The following is a 17,342-nucleotide window of genomic DNA, read 5'->3' as shown; positions in this document are numbered from 1 at the left end:
CTATGCAGCAACTTCCCACTAGCCATCCATTTTACGTTTGGTAGTGTCAGTGCTACTCTCTCACTTCATCCCAGCTTCCCCTTCCCCACCTGTGTCCTCAAGTCCGTTGTCTACATCTGCGTCTTTATTCCTGCCCTGACACTAGGTTGATCAGTACCGTTTTTTTTAGATTCCATATATGTGCGTTAGCATACGGTATTTGTTTTTCTCTCTCTGACTTACTTCACTCTGTATGACAGACTCTAGGTCCATCCTCCTCATTACAAATAACTCAATTTCGTTCCTTTTTATGGCTGAGTAATATTCCTTTGTATATATGTGACACATCTTCTTTATCCATTTATCTGTCAATGGACATTGAGGTTGCTTCCATGTCCTGGTTATTGTAAATAGTGCTGCAGTGAACATTGTGGCACATGTATCCTTTTTGAATTATGGTTTTCTCAGGGTATATGCCCAGTAGTGGGATTGCTGGGTCATATATGGTAGTTCTATTTTTATTTATTTTATTTATTTTATTTATTTTTTATTTTTTTTGCGGTACATGGGCCTCTCACTGTTGTGGCCTCTCCTGATGCGGAGCACAGGCTCCGGACGCGCAGGCTCAGCGGCCATGGCTCACGAGCCCAGCCACTCCACAGCATGTGGGAACCTCCCGGACCGGGGCACGAACCCGTGTCCCCTGCGTCGGCAGGCGGACTCTCAACCACTGCGCCACTAGGGAAGCCCTATTTTTAGGTTTTTAAGGAACCTCCATACTGTTCTCCATAGTGGCTGTATCAATTGACATTCCCACCAACAGTGCAGGAGGGTTCCCTTTTCTCCACACCCTCTCCAACATCTGTTGTTTCTAGATTTTTTGATGATGGCCATTCTGACCAGTGTGAGGTGATACCTCATTGTAGTTTTGATTTGCATTTCTCTGATGATTAGTGATGTTGAGCAGCTTTTCATGTGCTTCTTGGCCATCTGTATGTCTTCTTTGGAGAAGTGTCTGTTTAGGTCTTCTGCCCATTTTTGGATTAGGTTGTTTGTTCTTTTGATATTGAGCTGCATGAGCTGCTTGTATATTTTGGAGATTAATCCTTTGTCCGTTGCTTCGTTTGAAAATATTTTCTCCCATTCTGAGGGTTGTCTTTTCATCTTGTTTAGCGGTTCCTTTGCTGTGCAAACACTTGTAAGTTTCACTAGGTCCCATTTGTTTATTTTTTATTTTATTTCTATTACTCTAGGAGGTGGGTCAAAAACGATCTTGCTGTGATTTATGTCATAGAGTGTTCTGCCTGTGTTTTCCTCTGAGAGTTTTATAGTGTCCGGCCTTACATTTAGGTCTTTAATCCATTTTGAGTTTGTTCCTTCAGTTTTTAAGTGGAAATAAGAGACACATTTTTCATTTTCACCAAGAACTTTATTGAACAATGTATTCACCCTTTTGTTCCACTACCTTCTGCCATTTTTCAGGCATCTTCATAGTTGCATCTTCCCAAAACTTTTTATCTTTTTGAGCAAAGAACTGTTCCAGGTGCCTTTTACAGTCTTCTGGGGAATTGAAATTTTTTCCATTAAGAGAATTTTGTAAAGACTGAAATAAATGGAAATCCGAAGGTGCAATGTCTGGTGAATAGGCGGATGAATCAGAGCTTCCCAGCCAAGCTGTAACAGTTTTGTCTGGTCATCAAAGAAACATTTGGTCTTGCGTTATCCTGATGGAAGATTATGCATTTTCTGTTGACTAATTCTTGCTGCTTTTCGTCGAGTTGGTCCAACTGGGAGCAGTACTTGTTAGAATTAATCGTTTGGTTTTTCTGGAAGGAGCTCATAATAGAGGACTCCCTTCCAATCCCATCATATACACAACATCACCTTCTTTGGATGAAGACTGGCCTTTGGTGTGGTTGGTGGTGGTTCATTTCGCCTGCCCCACGATGTCTAACGTTCCACATTATTGTACAGTATCCACTTTTCATCGCCTACCACAATTTGTTTTAAAAACAGAATGTTTTCATTACTCAGTAGAGAACTGCATACGGAAATTCGGTCAAGAAGGTTTTTTTCATTTAATTTATGTGGAACCCAAACATCAAAGAGATTAACGTAACCAAGCTGGTGCAAATGATTTTCAATGCTTGATTTGGATATTTTGAATATGTGGGCTATCTCCCGCATGGTGTAACATTGATTGTTCTCAGTTAATGTCTCGATTTGATCACTATCAACTTCAACTGGTCTATCCGACCGTGGAGCACCGTCCAGCGAGAAACCTCCAGCTCAGAACTTTGCAAACCACTTTTGCCACGTTCGATCAGTCACAGCACCTTCTCCATATACTGCACAAATCTTTTTTTGCGTTTCAGTTGCATTTTTACCTTTCTTGAAATAATAAAGCATAATATGCAGGAAATGTTGCTTTTTTCTTCCATCTTCAATATTTAAAAAAATGACTACACAAAAATTCACCAATTTTCATAAGTTTCTTTTTAAATGCACACTGATATGACAGCTGTCACAATGCAATCTAACAAAATTGTTTCGAATGAAGTTAAAGACAACTAAGAGCCGCTAGAGCCATCGTATGAGAAAACTGAACGAACCTTTTGGCCAACCCGATAGTATTAATTTTATTTTTGGTAAATGAAGCCAGTCTTGTAAAATCATTGGTAGATGAATTATCTCCAACTCAGTAGGTTAAGCGTGTTAGAAAATAATCGTGAATGTTTGTCAAACATTTACTTTTTAAAAATTACTAGACACAGGCTCCTACATTTTGGCTACTTCCCTATCTGCCAACTTTATGACACTATTTTAGTAAAAAAGACAAATTCATATTTGTAAATGTAAATTATATGAATTTTTAAAACTAAGACTATAATAGCCAGGTCTTTCTAAAACAAAACAAAACAAAAAAACCCTTATGCTACAGTAACTCTTCTAGTTTTTTGTAAAAGAAGAGGAAATTTTCTTTTTCAGTTTTCATTTTAAGAATTTAGACTGATTTGTAAGGAAGAAAAATTTTTTTCTTGTACAATAAGCTGCAGCTTTTAAAATTGGGGTTTAACCTACTCTATCTAGGAATTGAAGTGACCTTTTACCAGTTCTCTGATACGATTTTAGCACCACCAATGAATATTTATCGTTTTGTTTTTTTATACTTTTCCTCCCCTACCATTTTATTATGAAACATTTCAAACAGAAAATTTAAAGAATTGTGCTGTGAACACTCATATCCACACCTAGTCTACTGTTTACACACTTTCTATATTCACTTTATTATATATCTTATTCATCACTCCATCCACCATTCTGTTCTTTTAAAAAATATATTTGAGTAAATTGAAGATACTAGGATATTCCACCCTTACATACTTTGTGTATATTATTAACTAGAGTGAGGTGTTTTTTTCTTTTTAGGTAAGATTTGCATATAGTCAAATGCACAAATCTTTAATGTACCATCAGATGATTTTGACAAACTCTTCCAGCTGTGTAACTTAAATCCCTACAGATATAGAACATTAACCGTCACCTCTGTAAGTTTCCTCCTACCCAGTCAATACTCCATCACTGTTTTGATTTTTTGACCATAGATTTGCTTTGCCTGTTTTAAGATTTCATATAAATGGATTCATAGAATACTCTTTTGTGAGGCTTTTTTCTCTCAGCATGATATTTTTGAGATATATTAATGTTGCATTTTCTAGTACATTCCATTTTGTTACTCTTGGTTTATTTTTAAGGCTCAGACCTATTTTACACAGAAATTATTTATCCCCTTCTGAATTCTTAAAGCACTCTATTCTAAACTCTAAGGTATTGATTATATTATAGCTATTTTTATTATATATATTATAGCCATGTATATATAGCTGTTATATCATAGCTACTCATTTATCTCCACTACTCCGTATGCAGCATGTTCTCAGAACATGGTGTATAGAATATGCTCCATTAATACTTGTTGAACAGTCTATGGTTAGAAGTCTTTCTTATAGCTTTTGTTACAGAGATCCCAAACTTGGGGTACAATTATAACGTGAGATTAGTGCTTGAATGAAGATTAAATAAAAATTTAATAACAATTTCAATTGCAGTCTGTTATCAGTTTTTTCCAAGGAAGTCTTCATTTTTACGGTGAGCAAATGTGAGACTTTCAAATGACGACAAGGTTGTAAGAGATCATAATGTTCCTTATCATATAGGGATGAAGAATAAGGACCAATCAAATAGGGCTTCCCTGGTGGCGCAGTGGTTGAGAATCTGCCTGCTAATGCAGGGACACGGGTTCGAGCCCTGGTCTGGGAAGATCCCACATGTCGCGGAGCAACTAGGCCCGTGAGCCACAACTACTGAGCCTGCGCGTCTGGAGCCTGTACTCCACAACAAGAGAGGCCACGATAGTGAGAGGCCCGTGCACCGCAATGAAGAGTGGCCCCCACTTGCCACAACTGGAGAAAGCCCTCGCACAGAAACGAAGAACCAACACAGCAAAAATAAATAAACTAATTAATTAAAAAAAAAAGCAAACATTAAAAAAAAAAAGAAGAACCAATCAAATAATAAGGCTATTGCCAATTTAATTATGAGTTTTGACCTTTTATTTCCTTGGATACATTATTTCAGTTTTCACTATATTCTTAGTACTTTGATAACCACATTTAAAACCCTTTTTATTTTTATTTTATAAAATCACTCTGTGTATTCTGTTATTCTTTAAGAGAACTTATTTGGAAGCAACACAGGATTGTTGCCTCTCAAAATAGCGCCAGTGAAAAGTCGGGAGTCCTATAGGATGTGAGAAGTAAAGAAGTATTTGCGTTGTTGCCCTCCTCCCCTTCTCTTTCACTGATTATCCCCATCTAGGTCTGTACCTCTGTAAATCCAGATAGATAAGTGTGGTAAACATGGAAAGGTTATTTATGAGTAAAACAAGGTGGTATAAAAGTTTACCTTAGTCAAGTTTTATAGTAGACAGTTCTTGTCCATATAATTTTGTCTATTTTGATTGCTGATTTAATCTCAATATTCACAGTAGTTTACTAATAAGTACACTTCAAGTGAACTGTTCCTGTGCTTTAGAATGACCACATATTTGGCAGACCATGAAACAGTAGGTGAACTTTCAGAGAACAAACGGGCAGCGTGCTGTGTTGCAAAAGAATGTACTGCCTTGTTCACCCTGTCCATATTTAGATCAGTCTGGCTGGCAGTGAAATGCAGAAGTGTTGGCCATACAGGTGCAGTGTTCTGCAGCTGTTGGAAACATTTGCCCTCCCCCCACCACTTCTTCACATATAATTATGCTCTGTTTAAACCATTAATGCTAGAAGATGGGATTTGAGAATTTGAATGTCGTTTTACAAAAAGGTACAACTCAGAGAGATAATTGGTCATTTAGGCAGCTGAATTTAATTGCCTAGATGACTTGAAGTTTCCAAAGACTAAAACCTAGCCTTAAGTTTCCAAAGACTAAAACCTAAAAGTCATAGACTTTTAGAATTATAAGAGACTGCCTTTGAAAGAACATGTCTGCAGAGTTACTGCCCTCCAGACTGAACCTCTTGAGTTCAGGGCTTACATATTTTCATTTTTTAATATCCTGCAACCAGCATAATGCCTGACACCTAGTAGGCAACTTGATATATGTTTGTATCTTAGGTTAACAGATGAAGCCAAAATATTGTTTAGATGTGGTATGGTACTAAATTAGAAAATTATGGTTTTTTCTTTAAGCCGATGCCTTGTGGTAAGTTTTTTAGCAGTCTTAAAAACAAAGTGCCATGGCAGCAGAGAGAAGGGCAGTGATGAATGCTGCCCGTGGTGGTCATCAGACACTTTATGTTTTGACAGGTCATGGAAAATCTTTTCTAGACTACAATTAGAGAACTTGGTTTTGAAGAGTTTTCCTCATCTAAGAGACATCAGTGTATTTTCCCAAAAGCAGTGTCTTTTCCTCCTTATCCCGATTTTGGGCATTTTTCATGCATTACATCATAAAGAGATTAAAGTTTAATGATTCCAAATCTGAAAGTTTTAGAGAAGAATGTTTTCCTTAAACCAAATAGAATAAATATTTTCTTTTCTGTAGTTTTTTCTATAATGAAAAGAATGTTGGCTTTGGAGGCAGACATAGGTTTGAATCCCAGCTCTTTAAACTGCATTTACCTGAAGGATCATTCATCAGTTTCTCTGTCCATAAAAATAGGGGTAATACCTGCTGTAAAATAGTGGTGTAAGGATGAAATGAGCTACCTCCTAAAAGCGTGGCATCAGTATTCCTGGAACATATCAAGAGCTCAAGAAATATTATTTCCTTTTTATTCAAAGGAGAATCTTGTAGAGTAAGCAGGATTATAGTACCCCTCTGGTATTGGTGAAGCTGTTATTCTAGGAGACTGCACTGTGCCTTCAAGCTTCTATTCTTTCGGCATATATTTAGCACCCAGTATCTGCAAAGCAGGTAGAGATTTTGCAGTCTTGTTGGTGGAGAAAACAGCAACAAATAGTTAAGGTAGTGGGATACTGAGAGTAAATACATGGAGGTTCTGAGAAGAGGAAGGTCCTGATAAGCTGCAGTGGTTAGGCATCCTTCCTGGCTGCAGGAGAGCTGCAAACTGGACCTTAAAGACAGAATGAAGGAGAAGGAAAAACATTCAGGCTTGAAGAAGATCAGAAAGATCAAAAGCTCAGAGCCTTTCTGGCAGAAATTTTTTTCCAGCTTTATTGAGATATAATTGACATATAACATTGTGTAAGTTTAAGGTGTACAGCATATTGATTTGGTTAATTTATATGCTGCAAAATGATTACCACCATAGCATTAGCTACCACCTCCATCCTGTCACATAATTATCATTTCTTTTTTGTGGTGAGAACATCTAAGAAATACTCTTTAAGCAACTTGCAAGTTTATAATACAGTATTATTAGCTATAATCACCATGCTGTACATTAAATCCCCAGAATTTGTTAATCTTACAACTGGAAGTTTGTACCCTTTGACCAGTATTTCCCCATTACCTCCACTGCCCAGCCCCTGGTAACCACCACTCTACTCTCTGTTTCTCTGAGTTTGGTTTTTTAGATTCCACATGTAAGTGATATCATACCGTATTTGTCTTTCTCTGTCTGAATTATTTCACTTAGCACAATGCCCTTAAGGTCCATCCATGTTATTGGCAATGGCAGGATTTCCGACTGTCTCGTGGCTGAATTGTATATACGTACTGCATCATCTTTATCCATTCACCCATCGACAGTTAGGTTGTTCCCATATCTTGGCTGTTGTAAATCACACTGCCATGAATATGGGGATGCAGATCTCTCTTTGAGATCCTGTTTTCATTTCCTTTTGATGTGTACCCAGAAGTGGGATTTTACTGGATCATATGGTAGTTCTATTTTTAATACTTTGAGGAACTTTTATACTGTTTTCCATAGTGACTGTACCAATTTACATTCCCACCAACAGTGTACAAGTGTTCCCTTTTCTCCCCACCCTCACCAAACTTGTTATCTTGTCTTTTAGAGGATAGCCATTTTAACAAGTATGAGGTGATAATTCACTGTGGTTTTGATTTCCAATTCCCTAATGATTAGTGATGTTGAGCACCTTTTCATGTACCTCTTGGCCAGGTATGTCTTCTTTAGAAAAAGGTCTATTCAGTTCTTTCTGACAGAATATCTTTATATGACTGGTAATAGTTTCAAGTATTCAGAACAGAAAAATGTTGAGGCTGTCTGCAGTTGGCTGTGCTGATGTAGAGAAAGCAGGACGAAAGTATCCTGAATGTACTATTTCCTCAGTTTTCCTGGATGTACTGTTTCCTCAGTTTTCATGAAGAGCAGATCATTCTTATCTAAATGTTTAGGACTCTTAAACTTAATCCAGAGTGGCCTGTCACTTATTAAATGTGTCTTTCTTTTAAAGCGTAAGCCGGATAACATGTTTCCAATTCTCTGAGGTTTCTTGCTCAGAGTAATATATAACAAGTCTTCAAGGTTCTACATTATCTTACCTACCAACTCCCTTAAATAACTTTACCAGTTTGCCTTCGTTTCTTGCTACTTGCCCTCTCATCCACACTGCTTTATTCCCAGGAGTAGTATGGCAGGCATGCTGCCACTTCACAGCCCATACACTTCCTGTTCTTTCTGTCTGTAAATCTCTTCCTTCACAGTCCATGGCTTGTTCCCTCAGCTCTCTCAGGTTTCTATTCAAATGCAATCTGAGAAAAGGGGAGAAAAGGGAACCCTTGTACACTGTTGGTGGGAATGTAAATTGGTACAGTCGCTATGGAAAACAGTATAGAAGTTCCCTCACATGTCAAGCACCATTCCTGCTGTTTTATTTCCAAAGCACTTAGAACCATTTGACATACTATATATTTTAAAAGTGTATTTGCTCATTGTCTCTTCTAACCCCTCTAAAATATAAGCTCCTTGAGGGCAGAGATATTATTTATTTTATTCACAGCCACATTTCCAGTGCCTAGCACAAACTATTCAATAAATACTTATTAAATGAATAAACTTTCTCTTTCTTTTGAGTTGTAAAAGAACTTTGGTCACCACAGACTTTTATTCCCTTTATTGCCACTGAGTGACCAAAATGGGGCCTTCCTGAGGAGGACATCAGTTCATTTGGTCAACATTAAACATATACTTTGCGAATACAGGCATACCTCGGAGATATTACAGGTTTGGTTCCTGACACTGTAATAAAGTGAATATTGCAATAAAGGGAGTCACAAGAGTTTTATGGTTTCCCAGTGCCTGTAAAAGTTATGCTTACATTATACTGTCCATTAAGCGTGCAATAGCATTATGTCTAAAAAAACAATGTACGTACATTTATAATATACTTCATTTTTTTCCTTTTTATCTGCGAATTCATAATGGTTGACAGTTTGATCTCAGCCTAAGAGAATGGAAAAAAGTTTACACTTGATAGAAAGGATCAGTAAAACTAGTAACTTTTTTTTTTTTTTTTTGCAATTTATGTGAGAGAAAGAGGCTTAGAGAAGGAGAGGAAACAATGTGTCTTGAAAGTAAGTAGGAAAGTATCACAAGATTAGAATTAGTTCCTTGAAGCAAAATGTGATGAGAAATCATTGGACGATTTTGAGGGGTCTAGTAGTATAATTAAAGAAATATTTTTAGGACTTTGATTTTTACAATTATTAGGATAGTCCGAAGAAGAGAAGTCAAAATTTAAGGACATTTATTTTAAAAAGTTTGGTATATTTGAGGTTTGGAATAATCTGAACAAGAAAAATGAAGGAGAAATGGCCACACCAGGAGAATTTGAGAAAAAGCAGTAATGAGAAGCTGTTCGGGGTGTAGGGGATATAGGAGGACAATAAGTTTGAAATACTAACTTGGCATTATCATTGCTTTAGGATAAGAGATAAGAACTATAGTTTACTCTCAGTTTCCATCCCTAGAAAAGAGGCTAAAAAATGAGGTGGCATTTTGCTGTAGATTGCATTTGGAATATGGTTTCTTCTCTACAATTGCCTAGTTAGCAGGGGGAGGGAGGAATGTTTTCACTAGGGGTAACAATATTTGTTGTATCCATTAGAAATTGTAGGTAATGTGGATGAGATAAAAAGTACTGATGTAGTTTTAGAAATACTGAAATGATTTAGGGGAATAAAAGATGCATAAAAATGCATTTGGTTTGCTAAAATTGCTGTTTTTAGATGGAGTTTCCTTTTTAAACTTAACCTCAAGACTACATTTACTTTTGTTAATTTAATAGGTCCATCTGTTAATTTAATAGGTGACAGTTGTCACAGGAAGTTGGGGAACATTTTTTTTATCAGTAGGTATGTATATTGTTGGCTTTCAGATATGTTATACTCTCGGGTATCTAAACCTATTAGACAAGAGGCAGAAATTTAGAAAGATACAAATGGCAGAGCAATGTTTTTCAACAGAATTACTGTTCTGCTCTTTGGCTTTCCCTTTGTTATCCTATTCCTCTCCCTTCCCAGTTGCTCAGAACGTACCCTTCTCCAGCTTCCTGCAGAGTTTAACACTTTTGCTTCAGTGTTAACACATAGAGTAGAATAAAGAAGGGCAGGTTTAGCCTAGACAGCTCAAATAGTACTTTTCAAACACTGACTGTATGTTCAGTACTGTGCTTGGCTCCAAGCGTATGAACGTGAATATATGTGATCCCTTGTCATGAGAAACTCATAGTAGAGCAGTCTAGTGGCAGAGCATCCACAATCTACAGTAATACTTTCATAGAGATACTTGAAGAGCTAGTTTTCCATTTAATAATTTTGACAGAAACAAATTTGTAAGCAGTCAAAAATGGTCCTCTCATGGCCTTTCTTCATAGATATTAAAACCTGTTTTTAGAATTGCATGTTTTAATATTTTTTAGAATTACTCTTATAGAGGGCAAATAAAATACTCATTGTTTAGTATTGTTTGACCAATTTATTTTAAGTAGATTGACAAAAGCATTTTTGGTAGTATATTGAACTAAATATGGCTTTATTTTAAATTGTTCAAATTTTACATTAATTAAAATTAGTGTTATTAAAAAGTATCTTTTTAGTCTAAGCATGTTCTGATTCTTAACATTTTATTTAATCTTTAAGCTATATTCCTCTTCCTAGTCCCTTACTGAGTACTTTTGATCTTCTGTTTTTCAAAATTTTTTCTTTCTCAGCATGAAAACCCTATTGCTTTATAGAAAAATGATGTCTGAAAATTCATTACCAAATCCCTTTAGATGATAGCAGAATACATTTTTGCCTTGTTTTTTTTTTATTGTACCTTTTAACTTAAACTGGTCTCACACATGAACTTTCTTAGAATCAGGCAGTTCCTGGTTCCTATGGGACTTCCTGTTTTCTCAAATAAAAATAGAAAAGCACCTCAGAAAGGAAACCTGGTCAGTGTGAACTACTTTTTAGGCTCAGTTAGTCTTAGTTGTGACCTGGCCTATAGAGATCCAGGTATCTGAAAGCTTTGAATATTTTTGCATGCAATTTTAAAATAGAGGAAAAGGAGGAGATTCTAAATAATAACCAGAGAGATGCTACATAATCAGCCATGAACTTGTTTGTATCTTTTGGGGGAGGGTGGGTGTATGGAGGTTGGATAGAAAGTGGTAAATCCTTTCTTTATAATATTTATTAGAAGTAAGAAGTTGTTTAATACTGAGACTTTATTCTTAGCCACTTTGATGTGTATATTTGTTTCATGCCACTTTTCCAGATGTTAGCAAGGACTAGGAAGTTTTGTTTTTTAATCATTGGAAGTAAGAATTCTAAATGAATTATTCAGTTTTAAAGCATCTTGTAGATTTCCTCAAGTAGTAACTGCCTTTAGTCTATATTTTGAAGAGAAACCAAGTTAAGGTGAAGAAATGATAGTCATTAATAGTAACGATAATAGGTAACATATATTAAGTGTTTGACACTATGCCAAGCATTTTGTATGGTTTATCTCATTTAATCCTCACAACTGTATAAGGTAGGTATCATCATTACATCCTTCCATTACAGAAGAGGAAACTACATCTTAGAGTGGCTAAATAGATGGTAGTTCAAGGCCACGTTGCTAGTAAGTAGTGGAGCTAGGACTTGAACCAAGTCACTCTAAGTATTATAGAGCAAACCACAAAATCATAGTGAGAATGGTAAATATATTAAGTCTGAAAAATTAGTTTCCCAACCTTTATTATCATCAGTTTGTTTATATATTGTTTGCATGTTTACATTCAGTTTTAGCATAGTACATGTTGGCATTTCCGAGGACTTGTTTAGGGAGATTCTAATTCTCATTCTTAAATGATGCTAATAGTTCTCTCTTTTTCTTTCCTTGATAGTAAAAAACCCCTTTGATGAAACATTTGGAAAAATGAAAGTAAGTAAAAAATCTTAATACTGATACTTTGTCTTACGTTTTATATGATAAAGGTAGTAGGATGACTATCACCTAAAAAGTAGTAATTTTAAAGGCAATAAATTTTCTTATTTTTGAGTATTCCTTGACCACAGTATAATTAAATCTGACACCAATTTCCACCTAAGAGCTGACCTGTTTATCACTTTGAGGTAAAAGCCACTGCCAAGTAAAATGGCAGTGGCATGTCATCTGGGGATCTGGTCTTACCCTTAAAAGTATGCCTGTTTTCTTAATTGTTGGGTACCCTAGCAGTTTTTGTCTTTTTTGCCCTCCTTTTGTTCTCTTTCGATTTTTTGCTCATTGGCATGCCTTTTCAACTGTCAGGAAGGCAAAGGATTTAGAGTCTTATGCAACTTATTTATGATTCCTTGTATTTTTAAAGGATTTATAATATTAATTTTAACCTAAGTTTTACTCACATGAAAATATTTTTCACTTATCATTCATCATTATAGGCACTCCAAAGATTATGATATTTGAGTTTATATTATAATACACAATTAGTTGTTAATTTTTTTTTATTATAGGAACTGACAGTAATACAGACCTGTACGGAAAACATTATTTGTTGTACTAAAGGATATGTAATAATTTATAATCAGATCCATCGAATGTTACTTTAGATTGTTAGTAATGATTATTTTCTGTAGTATTCTATTGTGGTGATATTGTTTTTTGTAAAAAGTTGACTTTATCATATTAAGTATAACATTGCTGCTGGCATCATAATTTAAATTTGCACAATATACTCACTGACCATTGAAAAGACAAGACTTTATTTTCTTCTGTATAATTTTCCCCTTGGGGGGACCTGAGGTTCCTAATCTCTAAATAATAATAATAACTGTAATGAAGATAATGGCAATTAACTATGTTAAGTGTTTATTCTGTGCCAGGCACTATGCTAAGTGTTTAAAATCCATTAATATCATTTAATCGGACTTGATACAAAAATTGAAAATATCCTTGAGGAGAAAATTGGCTGAGATACAAGAGGGAAATATTTAAAGGTGATAATATGTGAGAAAATTTGGTAGAGTCACCCTACAGTTTGGTTTTTCCCCCAAGAATGAGAACTTTGCTTCAGAGAATGATTTGTGTTAGTAAAAGAAAATCTGGAGCTTACCAAAACACACAATTAGAAGGTAGCTATTTCAAATTAAAAAATTATTTTTTTTTAATGGAAGGTTACTTGAAAGCTTACTTGAAATATGGATTTATTTGTAGATCTTTAACTTGTTTTCAGGGTGATCAGTAGACACATTTCAAGCTGAATATTAGGAGGCAATCTGAAAAGCAGACAGAATGGAAGAAGTTTGTAATGAAACTATAAGCCAATATAAGTTTCTGTAAGAAAGTAACTTTAACATTTGATGTACACCCTTTTCGGATTTAGTTCTAGTTTAGCATATTGGTGCTAAAGATTATTGAAGCTTTCTATTTCTCAAAATTGATTTGTTCCCATTAATAAAACGTTCCATAAAAACTATTTAGATCGTAAGTTAGTTGATCATTTGGATGGCACTTGACACCCTTGTAATATACAGATGGTCATTTTGAATGAGTTGCTGTTGGAAAAATAATTCTTGAAAAAATTATAGCTGAGCTTTTTGGGCGTTTAAATGCATTGTATGCGAATGGAATAGCATGTATGTTATCCAGTATGAGATCCAGTTACATATGATTAGGTTTTGTTATTTCTTCTACTTGTCTAGTCCAGTGTTTTTTGTTGTTGTTTTTAATGTATTTATTTATTATTTATTTTTGGGCTGCATTGGGTTTTCGTTGCTGCACAGAGGCTTTCTCTAGTTGTGGTGAGCAGGGGCTACTCTTCATTGCGGTGCGGTGGCTGCTCTTCATTGCGGTGTGGTGGCTTCTCTTGTTGTGGAGATGGGTTCTAGTTGCACAGGCTTCAGTAGTTGCAGCATGTGGGCTCAGTAGCGGCACGCAAGCTCTAGAGCGTGTGGGCTCAGTAGTTGTGGTGCGCAGGCTCTAGGGTGCACGGGCTTCAGTAGTTGTGGTGTGTGGGCCCAGTAGTTGTGGTTCATGGGCTCTAGAGTGTAGGCTCAGTAGTTGTGGTGCACAGGCTTAGTTGCTCCATGGCATGTCAGATCTTCCCAGACCAGGGATCGAACACATGTCCCCTGCATTGGCAGGGAGATTCTTAACCACTGCACCACCAGGGAAGTCCTAGTCCAGGGTTAATATATGTGAATCAAAAGATGAAGTTTAGGGCTTCCCTGGTGGCGCAGTGGTTGAGAGTCCGCCTGCCGATGCAGGGGACGCGGGTTCGTGTCCTGGTCCGGGAGGATCCCACATGCCGCGGAGCGGCTGGGCCCGTGAGCCATGGCCACTGAGCCTGCATGTCCGGAGCCTGTGCTCTGCAGCGGGAGAGGCCACAGCAGTGAGAGGCCCGCGTACCGCAAAAAAAAAAAAAAAAAGATGAAGTTTATTCCCAGGCCTCTGATGTTCATTAAAGATGTAATCACAGAGGACAGTGTCAAATTTTTGGATTTAGTTTTGGTTTTGAAAGGGGTGTGGGGATAGGCGTGATCAGGACATGCAAAACGAAAAGGGAATCGGTCCCTTTTCCAGTTAAGGAAGGAAACAAACTTCAAAACTGTCAACCACTTTAGTCCTGAAGCTTAATCAGATTTACCTTGGTTTTATACGTCAAGTCCACAACCTACACTATCATTGGAACTCCTCATCTTGTTATATTGAACATATTTATTATTTTGTGGTTTAATCTATCACAGATGCATAGCTTTCAGAATCTTGAATTTCAGCCCCTGCCATTACTTTTTGATGTCTAATTTTTGCAGTTTGGATTTTTAAGCTTATGTGATAAGGACTGGCTTGATTCTGAATCAGGTTGAGATAGAGTTGAGGGGGTAAAAAGCAAATGGGTTGTAAGGCAAGTAGTCAGCTGAAGGAATGTCACTTATCTTTATCAACCATCTCACATAAAGCCAGGGACCCTGGTGGTAGGATTGTGGAGGCTTTGATGAGTTTTTCTCTTCCTAGTACCACTCATTAAAGCTGCATTGATAAAAGCATGCTATCCATAGTGTGCAGACTTGTCTCTTCTGTCCTTGAACATATAGCGTGAAAACAAATGGATGAGATTACATGTCACTGGGCATATGAATTTTACTTTCCCAGCTTTTTTACTATCCTGTCTGAATTTGTTCCTGGTCATATTCATACAGTAATCCTATTTTGTTAGAAACTTAAGGAGAAAGGAAATAATAAAGACATTAGCCCCCTCATAAATCATGAGTTTATTTCAAATAGTGTGATAAGCTATTCTTACCCCCTCTCCTAACCTACCCTCCCCCGTTGCTTGTATCAGTTTCTCTTAATTGTGATTGCTCTTAAATTGAGGTCTCATTGGTTTAGACTACTTGTCAGGGTGCTTAGACATTGCAGTAGTCTCCACTCTGGTTTCCTTTCATATGGTCAGAATAATATTCCTGATGCACAGTTCTGTTTTACTTTTCTTGTCCTAAATGTTCAGAATGAAGTCAAACTCTTTGTCTTGGTATCTAGAGCTCTCTAGCCATTGACTCCAAACTGCTTTTCTAGCAGTTTGCTGAGTCAAAGTAGGCTCTGGTTATGTAAGAAATATAACCAAAGGTTTTATTCCTTCAGGCCCATGCTGTTCCTTCTGCCTGGAATGCTGGTCAATTCTGTTCTTTCTGTGAAGCCCGATTCAGATATTCCCGCTTCCATAAATGGATCTTCCTTCCCCTCCACCTTCTGTATTTACATTGTACCTTGTTTGCAACTATAATATAACGTTTAGTATGTATTTTGCCCTTGAGAACAGGAACCATCTTGTTCCCTGGGTTTCTCGCTTTGCTGAGAACAGTTCTTAAGTCGTAGATGCTCATTAAATGTTTGTTTCACTTTAATGGTTCATAAATTTATACAGGGCCACTTTGGGACCTAGGAGGGGTTGAGGGTTAATTTAATTGAAGTGTCATTACTCATTTCCTTATTATGTGGTTGAGGCAGGTTAAAACAAAACATGAAGAAAACAGTCTCATAAAAATACACATGGGCGTGCATTGTATAGAGGGGATTGGGAGCATTGTTTTGGTGGCTGGGGGAGTTTGTTGTATATGAGACCTTTTCTAGCACTAACCTTAGTGCCGGTTTCCCAATCATCCTCAAGAAGCTAAAATATTTAGAGTGATAGTTTAGATTCTTAGATTAAGGTTTCTTTAAGATATGGTAGCCATTGGTTAAATATGAATTTGTCTTTCAGATTATGTAGCTTCTATGGTTTTTAAATTCATTCACTGTTTTTTTTTAATAAAAATTATTAATTGGTGCATTTTTCCCCCCAGAATTGGATATTTTATAATAATTTCTTTTAAATTTAGGAAAGTAAGAAAAATCTTATGATGAACACTTTATACAAGCTTCATGATCGATTGGCACAGCTTGCAGGTAATTGTTTTAACATTCATAGTCTCTAAAAGTGTTTTAAAAATTAATTTGCATATATAGCATGCAGTATCAGTAGAAATGGTTTTTCCCAAGTTCAGTGTTGTTATGTTACATTGTGGGGTGTTTTCTCTTTAGAAGTTTTTAGTCCTTATATGGAGTGGGTTTTTATCTGTATAGATACGTTTAATGAAGGCCTTTTTCCTGCCTGCCATATGTATACAATGAAATATAGATATATACTCTATGGTAAAAGTCATCACATTTTTTTATTGCATTGATAATAACAAAATTCTGAAATCTTACATATCAGTTAAATTGGGTAAGCAGAGGATTAACTAAAATCCTCGATTAAATATAAAAGTGCGGATTTTCCTTTGGTGATTGTATAGGTGTCATTTCCTTGGATAAAGTAAATATATTACAGAATTTTTTTCTCCTGAAACATCACATTTTCCTCATATTCTGGTCTTAGTAAAACTTTGAGAATTCTCAGATATGCAACATATCTGCAATTAGAATAATATAGGTGAATTGGCATGAAGTTTAGCATTTATAAAAGCTGTAGTAGCACCTTATCTATTACCTTTTAACTTTTTTCAGTTATTTCACATATAATCTGAAAGAAGAGACTTTGGATTCTCTTCATATAAACAGTTACAAGAAAAGAAAAATGTAGTGTTCCAAACTTTTGTTTGTAGCAGATCCTTTTGTAGAAACTAGATCATTGGTAGAAACCTAGTAGGTGAATGTGGAACTTCTCTGGTCGAATGGAAGCATTGAGAATCCTGACAGTTCCCCATCCTCTCACCAATTTTTGGTTTTTTTGGGGGGGGGGTCCTTAATTCTGGTCAGATTTTTTTGGCTAATAATTGTGTGAATATCACTAAAAGTCTTCTTTGCATTGACTGGAAGACTGTTATATACATATGCTGCAAACTGATGACATTTATTTGGTATGCT

General features: G+C 36.2%; 1 protein-coding gene across 1 annotated transcript in view; it reads left to right on the top strand.

Moving 5' to 3' along the window:
* LEMD3 (LEM domain containing 3) overlaps positions 1-17,342 on the top strand; it is a 68,032-nt gene that overhangs the window by 22,227 nt on the left and 28,463 nt on the right. The window contains exons 2-3 of the mRNA XM_081249226.1: positions 11,845-11,882; positions 16,316-16,382. Of these exons, the coding sequence (XP_081105352.1) occupies positions 11,845-11,882; positions 16,316-16,382 (105 nt within the window). The remainder of the gene's footprint in view (positions 1-11,844; positions 11,883-16,315; positions 16,383-17,342) is intronic.

The sequence above is a fragment of the Mesoplodon bidens genome (genome assembly GCF_964165515.1).
Source record: "Mesoplodon bidens genome assembly, chromosome: 11".
Taxonomy (NCBI): Eukaryota; Metazoa; Chordata; class Mammalia; order Artiodactyla; family Ziphiidae; genus Mesoplodon; species Mesoplodon bidens.
This window is presented reverse-complemented; position numbering and strand designations above follow the sequence as displayed.